The sequence below is a fragment of the Choristoneura fumiferana genome, chromosome 20 (assembly GCF_025370935.1).
Source record: "Choristoneura fumiferana chromosome 20, NRCan_CFum_1, whole genome shotgun sequence".
Taxonomy (NCBI): Eukaryota; Metazoa; Arthropoda; class Insecta; order Lepidoptera; family Tortricidae; genus Choristoneura; species Choristoneura fumiferana.
Window position 1 is genome coordinate 3,621,488 of NC_133491.1, and position 13,984 is coordinate 3,635,471.

The 13,984-nt window shown below is 37.2% G+C and overlaps 1 protein-coding gene across 1 annotated transcript; it reads left to right on the top strand.

Moving 5' to 3' along the window:
* Positions 1–1,901: 1,901 nt before the first annotated feature.
* LOC141439130 (uncharacterized) lies at positions 1,902–3,028 on the top strand. The gene has a single exon (XM_074103277.1). It carries the CDS (start codon positions 1,934–1,936, stop codon positions 2,912–2,914), a length of 981 nt encoding a protein of 326 aa, XP_073959378.1. The 5' UTR covers positions 1,902–1,933; the 3' UTR covers positions 2,915–3,028.
* The last annotated feature ends 10,956 nt before the right edge of the window (positions 3,029–13,984 follow it).

Sequence of the window (13,984 nt, forward strand, 5' to 3'; positions counted from 1 at the left end):
CCCTCGTTTTATAAAAAGAAATGCTCGATATTTTTATGGTACGGTTTTAAGGTGTATTAAATATGATTTTAATCTAAACTTTGTTGTCACGCCCGTAATAACAGACTTTGAAAGCCATACTTAAAAACCTCACGCAACAGTGCGCCATCTAGTGAGACAAAAAACGATAGCCCTCATTACGAGTACCTATCTTATATCTATAGGTAGAGTCATTCACGATGACGCGTGCCGTGGTTCTTATTACAATGTCGTTAATGGCTAATTTTGACAAAATCACGCGTCTTCGTGGATAGCAATAGCACAGGCAATAGGTATATCGCGTATGAAGTTGCGGTCAAAAGAAACATGTAGGCACTTTATTAACGTTTTCTGAAATACTACCTCTGAATATGTGAAACCGGAGTTCAAACTTTATTGATTATTTTGGTTTATACAATACAATGCAATAACTTTTTATTGCACACCAACACATAGTAAGCAGCAGCAGTAGATACAGAAAACACAGGTAATGATGGTAGGTGAGGCTATTGCTCACCTTCTAATTTTTTCTCTGTGTATCTGTTTTCTGTATCGCTTATTATGTCTGGTTTGTATTGTAAATATACATAGAGATTGATAACAAGAGGCAACAGGTGACCCTCGCGCAGGCAGCTTTCTCGCACAAAGACTTGCTGTAGCAATTCAACGTGGGAATGCTGCCTGCGTGATGGCACCCTCCCTAAGGGTCCAAATTTAGATAGTAATATTTAGTTTTAATTTCTGTTTAGCTATTTTAAGTTAGTTTTAGTTACGTTTATTTTATACTTAGTCCCTGTTTTTTTACCCACTTTAATTTTTAGAGATTGATTGATTGGTGATTTTTTAATTTGATCTGTATCTGTATTTGCATATAATCCTCAGAAAAATCAATCAAAACACGAAATAAAGATTCATAAAAAGTAAATCTATGTTACCCCAATTTTGACGAGAGCGAAGCCGCGGTCAAAACCTAGTTGGTAGTAGCATTTAAAACATTGTACCTACTTACCTACAACACTATCGCTATCCCAGCCTATACCTACACGTAACGTCGACCTGCTGGGCACAGGCCTCCTCTCAGAATGAGTATAACTTAAAAATGAAAAATTTAATTGGTTCAATTATATATTATATATAATTAGAAATAAAAAAGAAATTTCGTATTGGCATACATAGATATTACACAGAGGCTGCGCTAGGCGTAGGTGACGTGGAGGTTTTTTCATCAAATGTGTATAGGGTCTCGCAAAATTTGTCTTGCCCACACCAAAAGATCCGACGCCGCAAGGATTAAAACATACTTTTTATTATCTAACCTCGATTGCTGCTCACATGAACATATCTACAATGTCCCATATAAATGCAGTCGAGCCTCAAAGTAGAAGTCAAAATATCTTTATTATATTTATATGTATAACAAGCATATGAATGTTAAAAAAAAACTACTACCAGTTCGGAAAAACCTCTGTTGAGAAGATTTCGGCAAGAAACTCGACGAGGTTTATCAGCTTATCTGCAATCATTGCTTCGACGCTGATTATGTCACCTGCAGCTGCTACTAAATACTTACCCCTACTTAGTGATAGGTAATTCGTAACATCATCATGTAGCGCCCTTGCCACGCGCCGGCCGATGGCAAATCGGTGAATGAAACAGTTTTTGCCCGCGGTCGTAGGCTCCCAAAAAAAAGCATTTCACGCTAATTTGTCTTGCCATCGACCGCAAATCGTTGCACAACATTTTTTCATTGCCAATGTCTTTGTCACACAACCTCGATGTGATAAGCAAATTGTTACATGGCTACTAGAAAGGTAGTCCTTCCTTTGTCTCTACGCTAGATATAAATATTGGGCAACAGGCTTATCAAATTATTACAGCACAGGTCACGGCAGCGTGAACAAGTCGAGAACTCAACATGGCTAGAGTTTTATGTCTGTTGGTAGCGGTGACCGCGGCGGCGGCGGTCCAGGTGTCTTCATACGTAGCGCCTGTAGCCACCGGGTACATTTACAGAAGCGACAATGGCGGCCCAGCAAACCTGATCCAGCTTGGAGCACAACATTATGAGCAACCAGTAGCATTCGCTCCGCCACTGCCTTTAGCACAACCTTTAGCACTTGAAGCTTACGATCTAGCCCCGGCGCCGTTACCATACATTGCGGCCAAGCCTATCATCGAAGAAGATGAAGATGAAGATGACAGTGAGGAGGAATACCTCGATGGTGGACACTTGGAAGGCCTCAATCACGGACATGGACACGCCTACGAAAAGGGAGCGGGTAGTGACTATGGTGTAGAACATCACGCAGCGCACGGCGAGAAAGGCAGTAAAGGATACAGCTCTAAAGACCATCACGCTGCTGGTGAATCTGGGCATTATGGAAAGGAGCATAAGGAAGGCTACCATAGCGAAGCCGAAGGCGAAAAAGGTGCTCATCACAACGAGGCCGACGCTCATGGAAAGCATCACGAAGCAGGATCCAGTTACAAAGGAGGCGATGCAGGCCATAAAAAGCACTTCAGCAAAGGAGAGGATATCACTGGATACCACAAAGTCTTCCACAAGGACGAGTTCAAGAAGGATCACGATTTTTACGACGTTGCTGATAACAGTGGCCACTTTAATAAGTATGGTAATGAGAAGGGTCACCATGGCTCTGAAGAGGGCGGTCACAAGGAAGGTGGACATGCTGATGCTGGATTTGATAAGGGAGAGTTTGGAAAGTCTGGTTTTCAAGCTAAAGGACATCACGAAGAAGACGACGACAGCCATTCTGCTGAAGAAGGAAATGATAGTGAATACCAGCACAGCGAGGAATATGGCAAGAAAGGTGGCGGTGGAGATGAGAAGGAATACGGCTTTGACGACGACGACGATGAAGACGACCACGAATAACCCGATTATGCTCAACTTGTTAACTAATTGTCCGTTTTAATTGTTATGTTTGATACGAACGATCATGTAAATATTTTTATAACGCTCATGTATAATAAATTGTCGTAAATGAAAGTCTGTTGTTTTTATTGGATTTTACACTAAATTAACACAAGGCCCGGTACATTCAAAAGGGGCTGATAAATGAAAATAAAATTACTCAAAAAGAAATTGTATATACTCGTAAGAAACAAGGCATATAATAGCCGCAGTGGTTTGAACCATCAGCCAAGCCAAGTATGTGGTCTGCCACCTTAATGTTGATAATCGTTTGCATGCCATAAAACAATAATGCCAATAGACGTGTCTGTCAACTTGAAAGTTCGACTTCAGCGACATATTTATAGCGGCAACATTTCCTATTGTTATTTTTACTTATTATGTGTCATTGCTGTTATAAATAAATTATTTTCTTTCTTTCTTTCTTTCTTATATTCATGATAGGAATATGTTTAAAAATTGATAGACCACTTATTTGGCTGATGGTACCTCCTTGTGCTACTTTCTCAAAAGCCATTAATTTATTTAATCTGACTTTGCCATTGAAATTTTATAAGGAGAAAAATGTACAAATCACATCGGCCTTTCGATAAAAAATTACTTTATAAAATTTTAAGAAGAACACCTTCGTCTATATCTCGTGAAAATTAGGGTGAACTTTTGGTCATTATATTCCACTACCCACATAGGTATTTACTCAGTAAGACTAACCACAAACTTAGTAGTAGTTAGTTATTCCGTACCGTATATAATTATGTGTAAAACTAGTCTTTTATATAGGATTATTTTTATTCCGATATCTCCACAGAATCGGGGTGTGAGTACCCTACCTACCCATGTAATATCCCGAAATTTCAACTGCTACCTAAGTCTAAGAACATTACATTTTGCACGGGTATTCTTCCTAATATAAAACATAAGTAACTAAAGACCACGATGTAAAATACTATTCAATGGAAAAAATCAATTGTGTAAACAAAGCATTTTTTCACGATTACTCCGTAGTTACTTACATTTGAACGCCAATCCCGATCATATTCACATCTCAATGAGCTCAGCACTGTTTTTAACAATCATTTTATCATTAAATAATCGTGTAAATATGTTTATTTTATAGAATTAAATGGAAGACGAAAATCCGTTATATTTGTCAAATTGACATGATAATTTTTTCCTCACCGAAGTTGGTCTATGGTCGGTCTAGTCTCTGGAAATTTAGTGCTGTACCAACAAAATTAATTATTTGACTGAACCAACCTTACCTACCGATAATTATGGCTGGCTCTGCAAATTAATTTATTCGTAGATATTAATTATTTGTGTTAAGTTACACTATTTAATGAAGGTTTATAAAGGTTTCTAATCCTATCCTACTATCCTACTAATCCTACTAATATTATAAATGTGAAAGTTTGTGAGTGAGTGAGTGAATATGTTCGTTACTTCTTCACGCTGAAGCGGCTGGACGGATTTGGATGAAATTTGGCGAAAAGTTAGATAACATAGGATACTTTTTATCCCGATATTCTCATGGGATAGGGATAAAATCTTGAAATGACAACCGCTCAGCTTTGTCATGAAAATTGGTATATAGATAGTTTGACATCTGGAATAAAACATAGCCTACTTTTTATTTCGATATTCCCACGAGATAGGGATAAAATTTCGAACTAATAACCGCTGGGCTTAGAGTCATGAAATTTTACCATGATTGTTTTTAATGTAATGTCAATGAAAACAACGATTTAATTTTCGGGAATTCCCACGGCAATTTTTAAAAATCCCGGTATTTCAGCTGTTGGACCTAATGATTTACGTGTGCGAAGCCGTGGGTAAACACTAGTTGGACGATAAAAGAGTATTATAGTAGAAATTATGTAGATTTCTATTTACTAGTACTTATCATATTTACTGTGGAGTCCATTGTTGGACCAAACAATCATTTTGAATCACTTCCCTGTGTCTACTCTCATTTCCCTGTCTTATGTAAATTTAAAAATGCCTCTTCTAAATTATATCGAAAATACAAACTGAGACATGGATGCACAGAAAAACCAGAAAAAGAGACCAGCGCTGGGAATCGAACCTAGGTCCTCAGCAATCCGTACTGCGTACTATAACCCCTACACCACCGTTGGACAGGAGTCAAGATACAAATTTCTCCTGTGCACACATATCTCAGGTTGCCTTTTTCTACTACGCTACTTAAGCAGCAAAAAATTCTAAATTAATCCATATTTTAACTGACCCTTTCAATTCTAAAATACTCCATCATAAACCTTGGGGAAAATATACGTCAAATAATATAAGTGGATATACATGTTTCACCATTTTAAAAATTCTACCCTTAAAGGGGTATAAAGGGGAGTGTAAGTTTGTATGGAAAAAACGTTAGGTATATATATTTGAAGATATACCTAATTCTAAAACTTCGTGAAAATGCTATTAAACATTTTATGTTTAAAGGGACATGGAAACATTGTGAATGACTCTTGAACAGGACTAAGAGAATACGTGATTCGCCATTTTTAAAAATTAAACTTAGGGAAAACATGAAATAATGAAATATGAGTAAATTCAAAATAATTATTTACTGCTGATTGAAGTATCTTAAAGAGCTTTCACATCACTAGAGCCAACGTCAGTCAGTCAGTCAGCCAGTCGTCAGTCAAGTGTCAATGTCAGTCACCACATTTGTTTACACAATTGATTTTTTCCATTGAATAGTACCATAGGTACTTAATTTTTGGAAATTTCAAGGAGTTTTCGTGAAATCCAGGAAATTAAGTTTAACGGTTCACGCAACCGAAATCACTAGTGAATTTATATTATTACAGAGGTCCTTGTATATACTAACTAACCAAACTTTAATAGACCCCAGAATGTGCCGTTAAAAGGTTTAAGACGAAAAATTAGGCACCAAAATGAGCCGGTATTAAGCTTTAAAATACACCAAAATTAGGCCTTAAAATATCCCGCAATTAGCTTTACACCCACGCCAAAATCAGGGCCTAAAATGTATCGCAAATAAACATAAAAATATTTTCCAGTTATAGGCGTCAAAATGTGCCGCAATAAGCTATAAAAGACATTACGATTACTTGGGTAGCCCCAAAATGAGCTGTTCAAAGAGTTAGACATATTTAGACGCGATATCTTCTCATCACATGTCGCGGACGCGTTTGCGTCTCTAAATTATTCATAGTATATTTAACTGGAAATCTTTGAGTATTTATCTATGTATTTATCTAGAATCTTTGAGTATTCTAGATAAATACTCAAAGCTGGAAATATCATTTATAAATGTGGCAATCCATAGCAAAAGGGTTCTTATGGTAGGTATTGAGTTAAGCGTAGATTCTAAATCTACGTTAAATAAGCTATCTAATACAAAAATAATCATGCCATGACCCTAAGTCACATACTTTTTTTTTCTAAAAAACATTAAACCTACAAATGCTAAGTATTATACTTTTGAGAAATCGTTAAAAGAATTTTGAAACTCATTTTCAGGATGTTCCCATAGGAAGTTACATAGATATGATTAAGTATGTATCTCAAGGTATTTTTCTTTGAAACTCAGTTATGGTTTTGTTGTTGTGATATGAACCATTGTACATTGTTGGAGATATATGAATTTACATCTTAAGATAGAAATAAAATCATAAAAGTTAACGACATATACCTACTAGATACCCCTTAGAACATGAAACTCCCGTGAGACTCACTCATATTAAATGATATTGTAACGGATAACTCACTTCTTAAATCGATTTTAGCTCGACATGTTTCGGGCTATTTCGTAGCCCATCTTCACAGGAGCACGCGACTCGCAACGCGCACTACGCGCCACCGCTCTGCTCGCGCAACATTTTTTTTTTTTTTTTTTTTTTTATTTATTGATAAGAAACAAACAGTCTTATACAGAATTATGAGCAGACTTAAATTAACACAATCTAGACCTATAGTTTCCTTAAAGGTTTATGATAGCAGACAGCTATTACAAAGAAAGAAATGATTATTATCATAGAATTTTGATAGGTACCTATATGTTACAAACATAAAAAGAAAACAAGTCCAGATTTGTTATGTAGTCACTTCCCTGCAAGTGAAACTAGACAGGAAAGCTGAAAACAATTAATTTGAAATATAAATTAATATTATAATTAGCCTAAAGCCTGGTTACTTGAAAGCCTTCTTCAGCATCTCAAGTGAACAATCAAAAATATCAACGTTCACCAGTTTTTCACTGTTATTAAAAATGCCACACGCACGCCTAATAAACATATTTCTAGCATAACATGTCCTACTTCGAGGTATAGAAAAGAGATCTTTTTTACGACACTGGCGCTCTCGCCTGCGGGGAACTCTGAAATTTATTTTGTGTAATAGTGTCGGGGCGTCGAGTTTTGAATTAATTATCGAGCTAAACTCGATTTAAGACGTGAGTTATCCGTTACAATATCATTTTATAACCCTTACTTATTTAAAAATAGTTTTGTATGGTTAATTACCGGTTAACGTGGTCCAACTTCTTGAACTTCAACCCAAATAGTTATCTCTTGATACAAGAACTAGCTACTTACTTAGCCAATACTTAATTCTTCCACGGAAGTGAAATCGCTTGTACAAGCCAAATGTACTAAACAAAACGAGGAACTTCGAAGTGGTTAAACTTAACTTTGTCCTCATCAACGATAGCTAAGTAATTGGTCAACTATGAACTTGAAATTAGATGAAATTAAGGGTATTCTTTGGCTTATGCTTTTCCGCCTAGGAATGATGATTTCAGGAATAATTTTGTTTTAGAAGTTACGAGTATCTTAAATGCAAGTTAATACAGACAATGTCAAGTGATAACTTCATATTTTTCTGGAATTTTAGCCTTTCGTCCGGCGTTTTTAGATTTCCAGAGTGTACCTTGTGTAGTTTACCGAAAAATGGTAGATTGTATTGTACGTACATAAAACACATAAAAACAACAGATGACATCCAGAAACAGATGTACAAAGACAAATTAAATTTATCTTATAAAAAGATCTCTCCCAGTCAAGCATTGACCGAGGACAAAAGAAGCAAAAGTATCGTCATGATAAGTCCAAAAGAATACTAAATAAATATATAGCAGAGAAAAAAAGTACACATTTACATATACAACACTAATAAGATAAATATGTTACAAATTAAATTACATATACGCAGAAAAGCTTTTTTTCATTCACGGCTTTCTGTTAATTATTGGGTATTTTGCATTGCCTTCCAATCTTAATCAGCATACCAAATTTCAAAATAGGTATATAAGTACCACAGTTAAAATACTTTAAATGCGACATGCAAAGAGAGTTCACCCCAAAAACTAAATGACTAGGTATATTTAAATAATCCATAATTTAAAAAGCAGCTTCTCTGCAGCTGACTTTTTTTAATCCATAAATAGTACTTCCACAATTTCTACGGAACCATTTCGAGGCGACTTCCGACTGAAACGAAGAAGTCGGCAAATTAGGCCTGATCGTGTGCTGAACCAACAGAAATAAACGTCAAGCCTTGACCGATCCAAGCGGCTGCATCCATTAGCTATATCGATTATGAGCCCAACCATCCGCAACCAGAAGTGATCATCTCAAGAAAAAACCATCCTTGGCTCCGAAACTATATAACCGCACCGCGATCCATGTATGTCATTGTCGCAACCTAGTTCGATTGCGCAAGACAAAAACGTGACAATGCAATTTCTGCCATTGATATTAGTTTTTTACCTCGCCGAATCGTCAGCGGTCAGTCTGGGCAGTTTAGAATTTGACAACCTTGACACTGACCTCTCTGATCTGGCCTACGAAGTTGAAGAGGAAGATTTAGATGACTTCTCGAAGCTTCTCGATGCCGAAGACGCAATTACCAAAGATAATACTAAGACTAATGTGAAAGCGACAGGATTTCAAAAGAAGAATGCAGCTACAAAGGGCTTGAAAGCTAAACAAGATGTAAGTGACTTGAAGAAGTTTTTTAAAGCTCTTGGAGCTCGTGATGATGTTAACTTCGATGACGATGCTAAATATGCATTATCCGAAGCAGCTGCAGCAAAAGCGGTTGGCATAAAGGGTAAAGAAGACAGAACGTACAGAAAAGGTACCAAGACGAGAGGTTTCCATCGTGTACATCATAAAGATGAGTATAAGAAAGATAAATTGTTTTACGAAGATGATGAAACCAAAGGATCTATTAATAAAGTGGGTGCCAAAGGTCGCGGTTATAGTGTAAGCGGTGGAGCAGGATTCAATAAGGGACATATTCACCATGATAGGAAGAAAGGAGTGTACGGAAAGCAAGGGTATTCCGACAAAGGAACTTTTGAGAAGGAATATGAAGGCTATGGAGATTCACAAGGATTTGATGCAAAATTCTCTGGTGAAAGTTGATCTGTGGGTGTGTTTTTTAGATTCTGTTTTTAATACGTTGATACCAGTACTTAAAGTAGATAGATGTATAAATTTATAATTGTTTTTTTTTTCGTTTTCTATGCGTCATTATGCACTCAAAATCATGAGCAACGATTTTTGTGTAATGTAGACATACTTACTCGTAAGTGGTACCCTCGTAGTACTACATGATATAAAAATGTAACATATCGTCACTACTTTGAAAAAAGCTCGTAATCTCAAAATTGATACTTTTCTAATTGAACTTTACGAACATTATTTCAAAGGTTAATTTTGTTGACGTATTGATTTGAGATACTTACGATATTTTTTTAAAGTAGTGACGGACGATATACATTCAAGTATTCCTGTAAGTACATACAAAACTTTGTCAAATTTAAAACATAACTCTGGTTTTCTCCCAGGTAAAACAGTGGAAAAGATTATTTAGGTAATTAATTTGATAATTGATAATATTATTTTAAGTGTTTCACGGGAATTTCATTAGACGCGGTGATAAGGTAAAGTGGACGTAAATAAACTTGGACTGTCACTTTGTAATCACGTAATCAGTCAAACTGAGAGGCGTGGCAAACACGCAAATTGTGTGGATTTGGTAGGTATATTTTGTAAGGTTAAATCGCATTCGGAGTATTGAAAATCAAATCTGTACATGGAGTTTAAGCAGTCGCATCGTTAGCGTACACCTAGCAGTATGATAGTCCAAACCGCTTTTGTTTTTTTCGCGATTGGTAAGATCAACATTTACTTAATGGGGCTTTGGCAGAATCGCTTATGCCCAGCACCAGATTTTTGATAATTATTTTAGGGGTACACAGACGGCGTTTTTAGGCGCAAACGATGCACGTTACGTATGCTTCAAACTCTGGCATTAACTTTTTGAGAATTCTCGCCGCTGTAAACGCGTCGGAAAAATACGCCGCGTGCATTTAACTTAAAATTTCGCAATTTTGACTCGTAATAATTTTATTATTACACGCGGGACTTAAACGTGACAATTATGGCTACAATTACCCCGCGTTAAGTTAAATCCTTTTTTTTGCGATGTTACAAAACTTTATGCATACTTTCCGTGGAAAGTTATGTGGGACTCTCTCAATTTAGGGAGCATACCCACTAAACACACATCGGCGTTTGTCCACTGCCGTTATGAGAGCGCCGTGCGATCGCGGACATTCAACCATGACGCTACCTTTTTTTGGCCCTAAGTCCTGGGGTATCCGTTCCGTGACTGTCTACGAGCATAATACTGTGAGGACTGTTCTTGGTAACAGCTTAGGTAATGGGGATCTACGCGCGTGACTTTAAACTCAGTTCAAATAAAATAGATGTTTCATCAGTATTCTGCTTTTATTTTTAGAACTTATAATTAGATTACATACTTAGATACCTAGTTCCAGCCGCTCAGGCTGTCGGGAGCAATATGTGCGGCATGTATACCTCTGTCAATTGTCTTTTTAAAGTCAAATTCTAAAAACATACAATATAAAAATACTACCATTATACATAATAAAGTCAATGTAGTCTGCCAGGTGGTCAGTTTCACCACCTGCCAGCGGTATACAGCCTAGTCCCTACATACCTACCATTCTATTTTCTCATTAGTACCTAGGTCCTTTATTTCCTCTTTACAGTAATGAATTCAAACATCGCCAAAGGTGAAGAATATCCAGTTTTCACAAAGCCAGTGCCAGGCGGGATTAGACCTGCGACCATGTTCAAGCAGCCAGATTTTCAACCTTCACCAGAAGAAGCACAGCGAGCTTATGACTGCGCAACACTACCTTGTGATGATAGAGAAAATGAAGATGTTTTGTGCGCCTGTAATTTTATCACTGGCAAAGTTGTTACCTTTAAAAATGGATGCGATTTGAAAAAGCATAACTGCAGGTTTTTCACTGGTAAGCAATTAATAAGCGATCACACTTAAACTACTATGCTGATGTCTTTCGGAACTAGAAACAAAAGATTGGTTTTCTTTTTTCTTTCCCATTTGAATCGCCAGGTAAACGAAGAGATCGAAGATCGAAGGAAAAAAAAGGAAGAGGTACATTAACTTTCTAGTTGTACTGTAAATACGTTTATTCGACGAATTTCAGCTAGACAATAGCCGCTATAATATAACCTTGATAATATTACGTTACGCTTTTACACGAGCAGTATTTGTGTACAGAATGATTTGGGAGACGTGAGCACCAACCCTACCGGTTTCAGTTAACGATCCTATATCAATACGGTAAGTATGTGACAACTCCTGAGTTTGCCATTTCTTCTATATTACACACACACAAACATCACGCCTGTATTCCCAAATGGGGTAGGCAGAGCACACGAAACGTTACCGCTTCGGAGCCACTTTTAGCAATTTTAGGTTTTAAGTTTGACAAAAATCTAGCAACCTGTCAATATTGTACCGTTTTTGTCAAACCTTAACCATATCCTGGTTGCCTCTTACGACATCCACGGAAGAAATGGAGAAGTGTAATTTTAACCCGACACCACACGGGTCTTATATATTATTATTATTATGACAATATAGGTACACAGACAGTGTTTAGCTAAGAGAAAACTTAAATCGGTTGAAAATTGGATTTAAAGTGATTTTTTGAAAAATCTATATAGGTAGGTGTACCTTTCTCTTTCTCAAACGCTTTTCTCTATTCGATAACTGGCATTGTGAAGTTTTAAAAAATAGTCAAATACCTTATTACTGAGGGTGTAGGGTTTGGCTCACGTCTCCCGAATCAATATGTAAGTATTCGAAGTTCTGTGGAAACGCCACTAAACATTTCGATGAAATTTGCTATGTGGGGGTTTTGATTTGAGGGCAAACAATAGATCTAGTTTAGTCTATCACTGGGAATTGCGTGGTTTCGAATTTAAAAAAAAACCCCGCGTGTAATTCGGTGGCCCTGGTACTATTAATAAACCGTTCTTAACAATATTGATTTTAAAATAGCAGCTCTGCAATCACGTAGTTCGTTCATTACGCTCACTTTTGTTTATTTCAGAATTCCGAGCGATTTTAGGTCAAGTTTGCCCGTGGGAGTTCCAGTCGAGAAGAAAAAATACAGAACTTGTGATTGATTACAACAACCCTAAGTATTATAACTGAAAATTGGTGCTAATAAGTTAAATCGTGGCCACAAAGTATTCTTATATATTTTTATCCGGAAACTGCATAACGTTCCAAGGTGGAACCTTTTCTTTTCATAATCAACTTCGATTTCTTTGACAAATGTATGAGATGTCAACATGACACAAATAAACACAAATAGCACATAGCACAAATTAAGGGTCCACCATGTTTACGTGATTTAGTTTCCTCAACTGTATCAGCTTCTGAAATACATATATAATCATTTTAATTTATTTCTTCGTACATATGAAATTTACAGCGCCCTGCATCAATCTCACAAAATATTCAAAATTCGCATCATACTTGGCCCAAACGTACCCACCAGTCCCACCATCCTAGCGGCATTGGGCCGTTGTATGACCAACGAGATTTGCTGAAACAAGTAGGTACAGTCACCAGCACCAATATCAGACACAACAAGCGTGCATAAATATCTGTTACTAATCTATTTCTAGGGCCCGAAAGACGTGTCAGATATTTTTGCACGCTCCGCTGTGGCAGATATTAATGCTGATGACTGTACGACCTGAACGTGGGTCAGCGGGGTGACACTCTTTCCCGGCCCGGATAATACCGGGATGGAAATACCGACCCTGTTTTTCGTGTACACGCCCATAGAACCATACCACCACCACCATAGAACGTCCTGTCAGCTTCTATGGACGTGAGAAACTTACGTATACCCACTGATAGTGTATTATAAAGGTAAGGAGGACTCCTTTTATATACACTATCAGTGCGTAGGTATACCTACTTAATCTTATTAATATTATAACGAGCGGAAGGCCTAGGCGGGGCAGTAGTCCTTCACGAACAAAAGGTCTACATCCATGACCATCGGCTTCGTGCACAGCCAGGAGCTTTATCCTCGTTCCTAAATTTCGCTTCCGGTATGCGGTCACAGCTTCTAAAACTAACGAGCACAATGGTCATAATTTCTACAAGCAATGTGGCCTTTTTATATTTATTTAGTCTCAACCTATGTCTCAACATAGACAGGCGAAAGCTGCGACCTTTAAAAATAAGCAAGAGTGCCATATACTCGATGTAATCTAGTATTTTTATGTGTATTTACGTACAATAAAGAGTTATATAATGCATTCCCTTTTTAACCGACTTCGAAAAAGGAGGAGGTTCTATGTTCCAATGTTTTTTTTTTACTTTTCCGAGTGTAACAAAAACCGTAATGAATGTGGACTAAGTTTGCACGAGCGCGCTTTATTTGATTTATATTATTAAATGATTATTATTATTCATCATATCAGACGAAGGACGTCCACTGTTGGACATAAGCCTCCCGCCTCCCCTTATAAATCTCCAGTTGCTTCGGTTGGAAGCGCCTGCGTCCACTGTGAACCTGCGCCTTTAACCAAAGCTTAGAGCTTACGAGTATGTCTAACTAAAGGCGCAAAGGCCACGAAAAAAGATACAAAGAACGACCTTCACAGCGAA